We start from the raw sequence: 14086 nt of genomic DNA on the forward strand, positions 1-14086 counted from the left end.
TTGTCGCAATTTAGCACAATATTTATAACAGAATAATACAGCATACCTTTGGAAAGGTGTATTTTTCTCTTTCTAGAACTTGTTAGAAATCGGCGCTAAGACTGGACAACGTAATTAATGTTTTGGTGCCAAAGGTCCCAGAAAATGTTTTTGCTATAAGTGAAGATGATAAGGAGTAATGAGAGCAGCCTTCATTTTTTCGAATTTTTCATAGCACGTTGATGCCAATACATTCGTTAAAAAATCGGTTAAAATGTTACTTGAAAAATAATAATGATGTTGTAAAGCGCTCCCATAGGAACCTGGGCAATGATGTGAGAAAGAACTCTGCGAAATTTCTAAACGATTAGTATAGGAGGTTTTAGGTTAGTGTGTACACCGCATTTTTTCGATTTTCCTCCTGAAAATTCAATGTCACTCACAAAATTTTAATATTTTGCAATGAAAATTTAAGAAAATATTGTACAAATGTTGGATTCTTGTAATGGAATTGATTGAATAGGCAAAGGCTAACGTATATCCTATATAATTCATGAACTCATCTTTTCATTATATTTGCTAAACAATCTGTTCAAAAAATTATTTCACTTGTAGGGGATTATTTAGTGAAATCAGTATCAAAATAAGAAGCTTCGTGTTCTCCTCCGAATATAGGGTACTGAGGTAAGCCCCTTACATAAAATAAACCCTATTATGGTGGGTGTACCACTAATTTCTAGGCCTACAATTGATACAATGCGTATACATTGGCATCAGTAGCTTTACTTTGCTCTTAAGAACCAATATAATAACACAATTGGCATTATGCTATATTTATCCGTAGTGGAGAAAAATTTTAATTAAAAACTATTTTCCTTCACTAACGAGAAAATGGTTTGAAACCACCTTTGCGCATAAAGGACACAAAACCTATAACTAAACTATTTATGGAGATGCGTTTCGAGTTCGAAAACAAAATTTGTGCTTCTGATTGAGTTGGTATGAAAGCTGTAATTAAGCTGTATTTAAGCGCAACGAAAACTCGGTTCGAGTGTTCCAATTATTGCCTTACCTTTTAAACCCACGCGTTGAACAAAGATGGGAAAAGCTGCTCTAACCAGCGGCTACAAATTAGTAGGGTGATAATAGAAACAAGACAAAAATAGGCTTATTACCCTAGCGTTGAAAGTAGATAATCAGGATAGTATACAATTTTCGACTATGTATAATTTTAAATATCGCTGTCGATAATTATCTCATTTTAAAAATGTATTGCCCATTGGAAATTTATCCGCATAAACTTTCTACTTTGACATTTAGTAACAAATAAACACAAACAACTTTTTTTTTAAACTTCATTGTCCATATCTTGGAAACTAACCAGCCAAAACAATCTATAATAGAGATAGAAACGAAACTATTTGATAACAACATTTTTTAAAAAATTTATTGAGAAAGAACACTAGAATAGAATCGAATATTATGCACCCATTTTACTTGGAAGCGATGTCATGTTGTATTAGATATCAAAATTAAAATATTTCTAGAGAAAATTTTCAATAGGATGTAACATCGAAAGCCTCTCTTTGTTTACTTTCTTACGACGTCATTACAACACTTTGCACTAATTTTCCAGTACATATCGAAAGCCGACGGTTTTTACTAGAATATTATGCAAAGAGTAGAGTAGTAAATGTTGAAATGGCCGAGTAATGAACAGATGAAAAAGTTACTTACGTTCTACACACCAAAAAATAATGAAAATTAAACGACATGTAAATCAATACGAATGTAAACATACAACAATTGAATCTAAAATTTGATTCAAAATCACGTTAACATCAATTGGAGCATCAAACAGCATACAATTTTACACTTTCATTCGTGTAATATTACATGTCAATCATTTTACAACAGTATTCGAGTAAAAATACATTGAAGTGCATGTGTTTTCTGTTTAAAGAAACTGTAATTTTCAACCCACGTGTAAAATTATAATAAAATTCGTTGAAGAAAGCGCGACAAGTCGTGTGTATTTGTGGTGGAGCTTAATTTTACATTTATATTCATGCTCCAAATATGTGCATGAAAATAATCTTAAAATTACAAAATATTTTTATCTGTGTATTCTAATTTTTTTCTAGATTTATCTTCTATTATGGTGTTATTAAGTTTGACGAATAGGATTGATTTTAAATTTTCCGAGCTGAGGTTTATCTGATCGTTAGTTAGTATTTTCCCAAGGCCACTGAATCCTCGCTCAATTGAAACCTGTGTACAAGAAGTGCTCAAGCCTCAAGGTCGTTTGGCACAGTAGAGTCAAGTCTGGGTCCTCCAGTCTCTTGGATTCCCACCACATGATGATATCCGTATTCCACGAAGCACTGATCTACACCACGAAAATTATACTTATATCCGCATCCTACGCAGCAGACAAAATCCCATTAAAACAAGAGAGGGAAACAATCACTCTCGCGCTCCACACTCTCAGCATTTTTGAAGAGGAATTCCAACCCATCTTCAATCAGTTTTGCGCTCTCGCCTTTCCTGTGTGATGCACATAACATCCTCTAATCATTGAACAAGTCATCACCTCTGATGATGAGTTTGCTTGTTGAGTGGGAGAAGAGTTTTTTTTTCTGCTATTGGCGAGGTGTGTGAAGTCCTCCTCAGAATGTTGATACCTCACCTCATTTTAGCATCATGAGTGATGCTCCAGCAAGCCTGGTGGTAACTTAATCCCCCGCCTACTAGGACTAAAGAAACAAAGCCCACTATGACCTATAGATACGAAAGTTCAGCTAACCACCTATCCTGACATATTAAATAATAAGACTACCTTTTTAGATGCACGACAAACTTTAACCACAGTAGAAAGTCGATACAAGTATTTGCGGTAAATCAATGCTGTTTAACTGGCTTTTTCAACCTTCAATAACTTATACCATCGTTTGTTCACGGAAAAAAAATTTAACAATTAGTAGTGTCAGGTACGTTATGAAAAATAATTTTTTGCTATTTCTATACATTTCGGAAGTGTTTGAGAAAACTAATGCTAGGAATCAAGAATTCCCATTGTTACAGGGATCAAAGATACCTGCACACCTAGAAAAAATAGTGTAAATTTACGTCTCCTGACCCTGACATATACGAGCATCAAAAATGACTTAGTTTTACGTATGATTTTAATTTTATATGACGTTTAATTTCGTAAATCATGTAATTTTACTCCACATACAGCATTTATTCTGAATGGTAGGAAGTGTAATTTTATGTCATTGCGCATGTAAAGTATATTTTTCATGCAAAATTAAACGGAACACGATAATGTTCCGTCATTTGGTAAATTACGGTTTGTTGAATTGTGTCATGTTTGCAATTACGTCAACGATAAAATTCAGATTTTTTTGGTGTGTGTTGTATGAGGTGAACAAAATTTAATTTTTTCGCATGTGTAGTGAAACTTTCTATTCCAAATTCCTTTTTTTTGTAGGCAAAAGCCCTTATAAAGTAACTGTACTTGAAAACATTTATAAATAATTAGTTCGACGATCTCATACAACCGTTCAAAAAATTTGTGAAAAGATCTTCGAGATGGATTCTAACACATATTTTCTAAAATATTATACAATTTTTCCAAACCAAATGTAATACATCAGATTTGTTTTTTAAACATCATAATCGATCAAATACTTTATTTTCTTTTTGTATTGTGATAACTTTATGCGTATAGATTAGGAGATATGGCCAGGGAATCAAATATCTCCAAGGATCAAGTGTCCTAACTCTCCCCTACGTATTTTTAGTACACAGAACTAGGAGAAGAGAGCTCCAAAAACTCGAATAATTGTTCAAAATGAAATCGACCAAAACAACAAACAATTATTTCTTAATTTTGTGCGCATTATTTGGATACTTCAGCGATAGACTGCAAAAGTACCAATGTTCATCACCATTGTCAACGAAGTTTGGTATCTTCTGACATAAAATAACCTCGGAGTAAAAGAATGAAAATTAAATTCGTATTTCTTGAAATATTTAAGTACTTATCCCTAGAACGTTACACTTACTTTTTCCACCTTAGAACGTTGCACTGAGGTACTAACGTGCCCCACGCGTTTGATCGCAATTTTCGCAGATGCAAACGCAAATAAAAGAAATGTATAATATATCATTGATCATAGTGAAAGTACGGAATTTATTGAATCAATGATATATAAATTGGACTAAACAAAAAAAAGTGAAAAAATCGTGGTTTTTTACTTTTTTCACAAAAATTACCATTAATTACTTTGGCAATTTTAAACCGATTTGAAAAAAATCAATGATTCTAAAAGTTGAAAGAATGGTCTAGAAACGGTATAAAATGAAATTTTGAGATTTTTGAAAAATGCGATTATTTGGAAGAGTTAAAGATGAGAAATCTGGTTTTGGAAAATACCACGAAATGGGGTGCAAATTGAAGCGAAAAAATATTTCTGACCAGTAATACATTGGTAACATGCAACGTTACTATTACAGCAGTTAGTGCATGCAAGTTATACTTGTGCATTATTTTGAAAAATACAAGTGCATTATTTTGAAAAACTATAAAAATTAAAAAAAAAAAGTAAAAATCAGCGTAAATGAGAACAATTTTTTTCTACTTCAAAATTAAATTAAATTGATTGAATAAATGATTAAAAACGATTACATAACACTAATTGTTATTTACGTAGTAAAACAACCAGTATTTAAACTGGTATTGTCACGAGTCACATTTCCACTGACAGAACGAAACATTAACCGTACACTGGGGTACAAATGACCCCACGTCAACTTTGACTCCTGCTTCCATGAAGGCCAAAGGCTAAGGAAAAGGGTGTAATTCCTACGCTTATTATGAACACTAAATTTAATTATGATTAGGGTCCCGAGTCGGTAAATGCCGAACTCTCGTCTTCACTCAGGTCCAAAGGTGGCGTGGGGTACATTTGTATCCCAGTGCAACGTTGTAGAGTTAATCATAAATAGCAGAGCACTCCATTCACGAAAACAATTTAGAACACATCATAAAGTCCGAATGGTGCATATGCGTTCAACCCGCCCTATTTCATCATTCCTCATTCTTGGTCAAGGCACTCTTTACACTCAAACAACGGTATGTAACTATGAGCCCAGATTACCACATGTTAATTCTTTTATAGCCGTAAGCACAAAGCCGTACTAACTGTTTTTAAACCGGACTAACTTTTAAACCGGCCTAAAATATGTGGTAAGCTTTAACCAAACGATGCTGTCATTTATATGGCTGCGTTCTGATCTGCGTTACACGTCAATGTTAAAAAACAACATATTCAAGTTAAAGAAAATTAGTAAATTCATTCCGATACTTTCTTGCAGTAAAATAGCTTTTCTTCGTCAAATATCTCGTTGCATAGGATTTGAGAACAATTTTGTCAACTTGTTGCCGATATGTTTCTGAACATAGAACTTTAACGTGTTTGATAGTTGAAAGTTGGCCGATGATGTGCAGTACTTTGTAGTGACATAATATGCACAAAAGAAAATAAATTGATATACATATGCATGTTTCTATTCAGTTTGAATAGGCACTCGTCGAGTTAGAGGTGGCTAAACCATCGGTTGTAATTGGTGACATGATAGTTATTTCTCGACAAAAATATGATTACTGGTTAAAACCCAACTGTCAAAATTCTCTTTGAAAGGAAATTCCGGACAAACCGTCGCTGGATAAACACAGTTCATAGCAGTTAATGGAAGAGAAATTTTTTCTCTTTGGTTTACTGCCAACATCTGTGATTGGCGAGTAACGGTTTGTCCGGAATTCCCTTTCAAAGAGAATTTTGACGGTTGGATTTTAAGCCGGAATTATATGTTTGTCGAGATTTCATACTTTGATTAAAAAATTGGTTAAAATATTTCAATTTGAATTTAAAATGAACTGTGAGTGTCATTCTAATTGAACATGATACCTATCGACGTGGGGGAGAACCTTTATTTTCGTTTCAAGTGAATTTTCACAAGTTTGGAATAAAGATCAATTATCAATGAAGGTCTGCGAATTAAAATTATAAACGTTTTTCAGCGAGGTTTAAAGAAAAAGTAAACAAAGATCAAACAGAAAATTAAACTTTGACAGAATGATCATTTATATTCACGAGGGTAATATTTAATTTTTTTGCACTTTGGCAGACAGAATATTGATACATTTCTATAATGTATCAATGCAAATTGGAACGATTTGTGCCAAAAATCGAAATTAATATATTGATCACCGTTGTGTTCACAATAAATTTCAAAACATTTTGTATTCAGAAGTTTTATGTGATTTTATTCTTATTGGAATATTGAACAGATTTAAAATTAATTGTTTACTCTTAGCTTAGGGTATTTGTGGAGCTAATTTATAAGTTGTTAACATTCTGATTCAATTTGATCATGACCAGTGTAAGTAAATACATAAAATATTGCATTTTACGATCTATATCCAATTGTCATTTGTTTGGATCTATCCCCTAAAAACAATAATTTTCTTCCGTTATTTACTTTCTTTGATGTGTGATACAATAGATATATGGGCAATCATTCGTGAAAATATGTTATCGATTTATATTAACGAAGGAAATGGCCCCGCTTATTCTCTTATCGATAAGCAAAAAGAAAAGAATCAAAACAATTCTTATTGTAGTTCTGTTTCTAATTCACAAAAACAACTTTGATCTGAATTGATTGAATAGATCTCAATTTATCCAAACGTGCTCTACTGTGACCCTTTGATGTGCAATTGGAATCAAGCGTGTAGAGAGAAGGAAAGAACGAGGAAATAAAAAAATGCGAGTAGATAAACACGTTAAAAATACTTTACCCATTTTATGTATTCAAATTGCCCATTTCGGAAGTTATTCGAGCTGTCAAAAAATGGATATTTTATTGCTTATAACAATTGGTGCTTTTTATTCATTTCACAACTACTCGATGAGATAATGTCAATGGATATACTGATCTTAATAATGAGGGAAAAGTCATTAAGAATTATTTTAAGCGAGTTAACCTGCAAACTAAGGTTAGTAGCGGAAGCTGCAAATTACCGGCCTGCATCTGAGTACGTGGCGGAAACGGAACATTTCGGCAATGCTCATAAAAAACGGCTGTTTAAACTACTGAGGATGTTGCAAATTTGCGTTTGGCATTTTTAGAGAAGCCAAAAGATCCAGCCATTAAAAATATATCCAGCTGGCGGTTTTATTTTGTTAAGTAGTTAAGGAGACAATAATGTGAAATGAATGTTTTTTTATTTCGATTATAGAGGTTTTAACCTTAAGGTCATTCGCCTCTTCGGGATAGACAAATCTCTTATGAAAATTTTCTAACCCTATGTGCGGGGTCGGGACTCGAACTCAGGTGCGTTGCGTACAAGGCAATCGATTTACCAACTACGCTACGCCCACCCCTGAAATGAATGTTATTTTATGTTTTTTAAATTCAGAAATAATTCTATTGACAGCATTTTTCATTCTGGCACGATTTTCATGAATGGATATTTTTCACGCGTTTTGTTGTAACAATTCTGCGAAAAATAAAGGGTAAAACATACCCAGGTTGACGTACAAGAGCTGTATTCATTTATGGATACGAACTCTTTACCCACTTAATGGGTTATTCCACTTTTATTGCAAATGCGTAGTTTTCTACGCATTAATTGGTATTTTATTTTATTAGTGTAGTTCGACAGTGCTTGTCTTTCCTACCTGATAAACTGGCTTATTTATTGCCATCTTTATTGCGAGTAAAGAGAGCCATATTTATACTTAAGAAAGCCGAAGAGAGGATTGAAAATAACAAAATGTATGCAAGAGAAGCATGACAAATTTTTGCATATTTTTATCTTCTTCCGGTAACATGATGCTGCCATTTGCATTGCTGCGTTCTGATCAGCAATACACGGCTATGTTAAAAAACTGTATAATAAAGTTAATTTAAAATTCACTGTTTATGCCATTTAATAGTCTGATTATTTCGAGAATTTTTTTATTGCTCAATAAAATGGTGAATCGACATCTTGTTGAATGGGATTTATAACATAAGTATTGTATCAAATAAAATATTTTTTTCGAGCAATTTCATCACAAGATGGCGGCTCTGCAGTATTTTCACCTCATGCGCGTTTTTTTGGAAGGGGTCCACGGTCGGAAATCTATCTCCCGTGATTTTTGACCTAGCGCCAAAAACTAAAGTTTTTCTGATTCCTTATATCAATAGCGATGTACGTAGGATTTTTTCGATATCTTGATTTTAAGCGAAATGGCGCAGTTTAGAGTGAAAAAACGTAGAGAATGTCATAAAAATCTACACAAAATCGTTAATCAATAAAAGGTAAGCAATGAAAAATTTAATCCTGCGTACGTGACTAGAAAAATCAATTTTGAATATACTGTGAAAATTTCAAAACGACCAAAAATCATTTGCTCGAGTTACATTTCCGGCCAGTGGTTTCGAGAAAAACGCGGTTAAAGTTTGCAGTACACATGGGTTATACATAAGAAGCGTTGCGGCAAAGTTGAAAATTATATTTTTGAATTGTTTTCGTTCTCCATGTTTTGGGATATCATTTTTTAAATCCTAAAACACATTTTAGACTAATAAATAAAAAATCGATTGCTTTAAAATTCTACAGTGGAGTAACCGCTTAAATAATTTATTATTTAAGATCCATAATTGACCAAACAGTTATTTTGCTAATAATGGTGCATACTATCGAGAACGTTATAGAGTTGTATTGTTAGGCGCTAGCCACTCCAAGGGCTTGAAGAGCTTCTCTAACATTACACTTAGTAGTTTGTCAGTTCAGCCAAATCTGACTGTTCCAAATTGAATCAAATGCTTATAGAAAAAGAGTGGAAGCTTACATCTTTTGAAAAGTTTGTATCAGTTGCTGTCCTGCAGCACATGAAAAATCCCATAAAAATTATTTATTTGCTTCATATAATTATGTCGTCCATGGAATGGAAATCTGAAATTTTAGCCTGGTGGGGCTTATTATACCATCCTACCCAACTAGTCTACTAACCATATATATAGAATTTGGCAGACATACTTTGCTGAAAATAAAGTAATTCAAATTATCAGCACGACTACCCAATCAAGCCTGAAATACCAAAAGTCCAGTAATTTTAATTAATAAAAATTATAATTAGTTATTTCCTATAGTCTGACATCTGTCTGATAATGAATTGACAATTATAAATTTACAAATTGAACCTGATACTGGATGCAGACAAAATTTCTTGGACCAATCGTTCTGAATTTTGCACAGTTCTTCACATCATTGCCCAGGCAACTATAAGAGCTTTTTGCAAACTGCTAAATATTATTACTTTACAATAACATGTTAATCGTTGTTTTAGCAATAATCGGACTTTCGTTTCAAAGTACTACGAAAAAATCGAAAATCGACCAAAAAATAAAAGCTCCCTTAATTACTTGTGAAATGCTGTGAAAAACAACTGTGCAAATGTCTCAACGTTTGTCCAGTAGATTTTGAGTTATGGTGTATACCGCAAAACAAGATTTCGATGTGGCGCCTGACTGAAAAGACAAAGAATCTTTGCATCGAAAAAAATTAAAGTATCAATTTTTGGGACGATAATACCTTACACAACCCCCCTTAAGTTCCGACACGATTTAAGCGATTTTTCCGTATTCAACTTTTTGCGTCATTTTGCCAAGTCATCTGTCTAGTCTCAGCTTTGACAGCTCTTTCATACCCTGTGCATATCTGTCCTATCATAAAGAATTAAACGAAATTTTGTACTACAGCGGAAATGCAAATCGTTCAAGATATGCTAGAAAATTATAAATTACGAAATAATACAAGCAAGCTCCGATAACATTTAAATAACGATCAAAATGAGAATATTTGTAACAGTTTGTTTGCCGTCATATTTAAAAGTGTTACTTAGGCTATATGGCATGGCTTCATTTACAATTTTTTATTCAATCTTAGTTTTAAACTCTTTCAAAAGCAGTAAAAATGTAAATAAACTTCCACTTGCTTATGGTGTTCTTTGTGAGAAGATACAACTAGAAAAGGGAACAAATTGTGATTATATATTCTTTTCCTCGTGTAAAAATAACTAAAAAATTGTGAGCAAATTAAACTTCACTCATTTTGATAGCCATAGGTAAACTAACGAACGAAAACAATTTTCATCTCTGAATCCAATTATAAAATTTCGTTCGACAGTTTGTTTCAATATGATTCGACTTCTGCTAACCTGCAATATAACTCTTCGATGTGGCGTTTTGAAATGAGCGTGTAGCACCTTCTAGATATAGGACGATAAAGAATATTTTAAAAAAATCATTGAAAATTCGATTACACCTGTTTTTCGTACGGGATAAAACTTGCTTACTTGCCCTCATATGGTTTGTGTGCAACATGGGCCATAATATTGCACATAAAGTTCGAAAAGTTGATTCAAATTATTGAGATGTATGAAAGAGGAACATGGAGGCCTTTTACACTGTTTTCATTTGGCTTCAGGATGCAGCCATTTCTGCAATGACAGGTACTAACGTCTTAGGCCGGACTAAACTCAGGCCTAAAATCAAAGATAGTACCGTGTGGCGGTACCAACTAGATTCAAGCTTACCGCTATTAGAATACTGTTAACTGCGGATATTATTGAACGGATGCAAATATTTCAAATCAATTACTGTTTTTCTTTCCATTACAATATTCACTATTTTGAAAAACCTTGGGTTCAAAACGGTATTCTGAATTATAATCAATAATCTTTGTGCAGTAATTCTTTATCATTTTCGTAGAATGAAATTCTACATCTGATCATCTCTAGGGCCCTCTTAGTCTAGTAAAGCCTAGGGGCCCCAGAGGTCTTTAGACGTCCCTGACCTATTTGTAACATATTTACGAATATATTCTCTTAGCACTATATGTCATTACTCAAAAGGATTAACACATTTTGCCACTAGTTTGTATGGTAATGTGTCACTGTGCAGCACAGGAAGACTAATCAATTTACATTTAAAAGCAACAACAAATCCAACAAAGATGACAACATTGTAGCTCGAAATCACATTTCATAATCTTAGTGGTGGCAATGACAAAACATTTAACAACAAACAACTTCGTGACTCGTTATTGAGTCGAATGGCAACTGTCCTGATCGATAGATCATTAGGTGAGACTGATTATATACTTTCTACCTTCTGCTTTCACTGGATGTAACTGGCTCACTGTCTTCCCTTTACACAATGTTCACTAATAAAAAAAAACACAAACGCTTCACTCACCCCATTATCATTCTTCTCCAGCAGCAAATCTCCATGGGGCGACATTTTGCTATCGAGAAAATCGGCTGAATCCGCGGAATAATCGCTGGACAGCAGTGACGGCCGACCACTCACCAGTTCCTCCTCCTCCGGGGTAAATAGGGTAGGCTGTGCAACGTATGCAATCCTGCGGCGTGAATTCTCACTCAGCAAACTCTCGTCCAGGGACACGCGATTGTCCAGCGAAGAATTGTACTCCTCGAACGATTTCGATCGACTGTAGCTGCTGGACTGGGGTCCGCTGATGGTATCCGTTACGATTGGGTTCAATGGAGCGAGAAGCGGTGGCTGATGTGTCCTCGACTGTCGCGGACTCGAAGTGCGGTTCGGTCGAACCTGACTGCCGATGTTGAACACTATTGCATCGGGAGGACGATTTTCCTCCTTACTCACGCCGGAGGTGGATGGTTTTTGTTCAGCTGGTTCCGGTGTCTTGGCGCTGGGCTTGAAACCGGACAGATTCGGGTTTTTTATGTTATTTCCCAACTGGTACGGTTTGGCTGCTTCCTGCGTTCGGACGGTACTCTGAGTTGGTGGGCGAGGATCAGTGGTTTGTGACGAACCTTCCGGGGCGGTGGAGGACTTTTTCTGGGCTTCCTTCTTCATAAAAAAGTTTTTCAATTTGTCGGTAGTTTTTTCTGGCGATGGTAAAACTTTTACGCTATTGTCATGCACTTCGAGTGTTTCGATTACGTTGTCTGTTTCAACTTCCGGTAGAGCGACTTTTGGGGTAACAATTTCCGGCTTGATAATCTCCTTAGTAGATGAGACGGCGATATTGTCCTGAATGGCCGTGGTTATTACCTTCGGGGAACGAATGGACCTAATTGGTTTAGAATCGAAGCTCGAAGCGATAGAACTTGATGCGACTGTCTTCGACTCACCAACACTTGCGACTGAGCCTGGTTTTGCGCTATCACCGCCGCTTGTCGATGACGATGAAGCCGACGATGATGACGATGACGACGACGACGACGACGCCAAAGCTGCTGGTGGTAATGATTGAATGACTAAAGCCGACGTCTCGAGTAACTGAACACCGGCAGCGGAAGAAGCCCTAGAACTCCCTTTGCTTTCTGGTGGCTGTTTATTTACCAGAGTGATTTTCATTTCGGTCTTTTTAGGAGCTATTGTACGGATTACTTTGGGTTCACTTTCGAGCAGTTCGATTTTGAAACTTTCGCCGCTCGGTTTATCGCTCTCGTACAAACTTGTGTCGGAGACGCTGAGATTCGCACCTTCTGGCGTTCGTCGTTTGATGCTGAGTGGAGTCTCCATGGTCGAAGCTGAAGTGTCGTCCTCTTGAGGGAAACTGATTGGATTGGGAGCAACTTTTCCCTTCCGACCGGCGAGTTTTTTCACGAAACTTGCAGCGCGGTTCGGTTTGTGAATCTTTTTCGCTTTTCTTTCGGCGGGAATTTCATCGTTGGACTTGGTCACTTGCAGAACCGGTTGCTCTTCGTTGATCGCTGGAAGACTTTCCGTTGACTTGATCTCGTCCACCCGGGGATCGGGTGGTGACGCAGTGGGCGGGCCTTCTTCGATTTGCTCCATTTCCTCAGTTTCTCCATCTTTTTCACTTTTCTTACGTCCCGGCATTAGTCTTTGAGCGTTGCTTCGAATTTTCTTAAACGACAAGCCACTCTTTTTCTTTTTCTGTCTTGACTGAGTCCTGACCGGAGAATCGGACATGGAACCAAGATCGGACGCCGTAGGTGACACAGTTTCCACCAGCAGCTCGACCGGGCTTTCCTCGGATTCTGTCCTATTCATCGCGATCGCTAATCCCACTCAAACGACCGTCTGTCTCGAAAGCCACAATACACTGCGAGCTCGCGTTTAGCAATGTTTTTGTTTTGCTCTACCGCACGGAAGCGAGTCTAACTTATGGTAGTAGGATCGGCTTTTTTGTGTGCCTCACCGATGATACTGCGCGACGTATAGAATCTAATTTGATTACTGCAGCTCTCACAGCCGTCGTCGGCGTCGTCGTCGACTTTGTTACATAAAAAAAACCGACACACAACCACACACCGACGACCGAGCGAGCGAATGCTGGTGGTGCCCTCAGTCGAGGATCGGTACCGCAAAAAGGCAAAAATGCCAAGAATAATATTCCTTTCCTTTGCGAAATAACACCCGGCTGCACGCTTTCCAGTTGAGAGTAAGTTTCCCCCACTTCGACCAGGCATGCACCTCACGCACCAAAGAAGATATCGAATTTCCCGAACACCGTGCCAAGCTTCGTCGCGTAATAAACGTAAAGTACTTGAGGCGCAGTTAATTCGCAGCTCCGCCAACAAACTGATCCGAACTCGATGGTTGATGAGCAACTTTATGACTGTTACGATTTCGACGTTTGATCGCAGAACTCAGCGTCTTGTTTTAGAATTTAATGTGTGACTAGTTTCCAAAGGTTATCATACCTTAGGAAAGGGCAAATATTTGAATTCGCGCGGTCAAAACACTTCCGAACGCCAACGGATTACTGATAAGCTCCAATTATGTTGTGTTTTTTCGATTCTTTTTTGACTCGAATTTTTTTCTCCGTTATCAACAACTGGCACATATTTGTAGAGCATCCTTGAACAAAAGCACCATTTAGTCCTTCACCGCTATGCACTGAATCAACTTTTTCAAAGTATGTATGAAGTCGCGGTCAGCATCCAAAACAATTTCGTCACACCGAACGTATGCATTTTCGACTAAATGTTGTTTTACTGCCTCGTAAGTCATGCGTTGCGTGCATTGA

The 14086-nt window shown here is 36.3% G+C and overlaps 1 protein-coding gene across 4 annotated transcripts in view; it reads right to left on the bottom strand.

Moving 5' to 3' along the window:
- Positions 1-14086, bottom strand: part of LOC131689226 (ras-related protein Rab-32) — a 65986-nt gene that overhangs the window by 13560 nt on the left and 38340 nt on the right. The window contains exon 1 of one of the 4 annotated variants that reach the window (XM_058974170.1): positions 11296-13332. The exons of the other annotated variants lie outside the window; for them this stretch is intronic. Within the exon in view, the coding sequence (XP_058830153.1) occupies positions 11296-13107 (1812 nt within the window). The 5' untranslated portion in view covers positions 13108-13332. Of the gene's footprint in view, positions 1-11295; positions 13333-14086 lie in introns of those variants that run through there. 4 annotated transcript variants of the gene reach the window in all.

The sequence above is a fragment of the Topomyia yanbarensis genome, chromosome 3, assembly GCF_030247195.1.
Source record: "Topomyia yanbarensis strain Yona2022 chromosome 3, ASM3024719v1, whole genome shotgun sequence".
Lineage (NCBI taxonomy): Eukaryota > Metazoa > Arthropoda > Insecta > Diptera > Culicidae > Topomyia > Topomyia yanbarensis.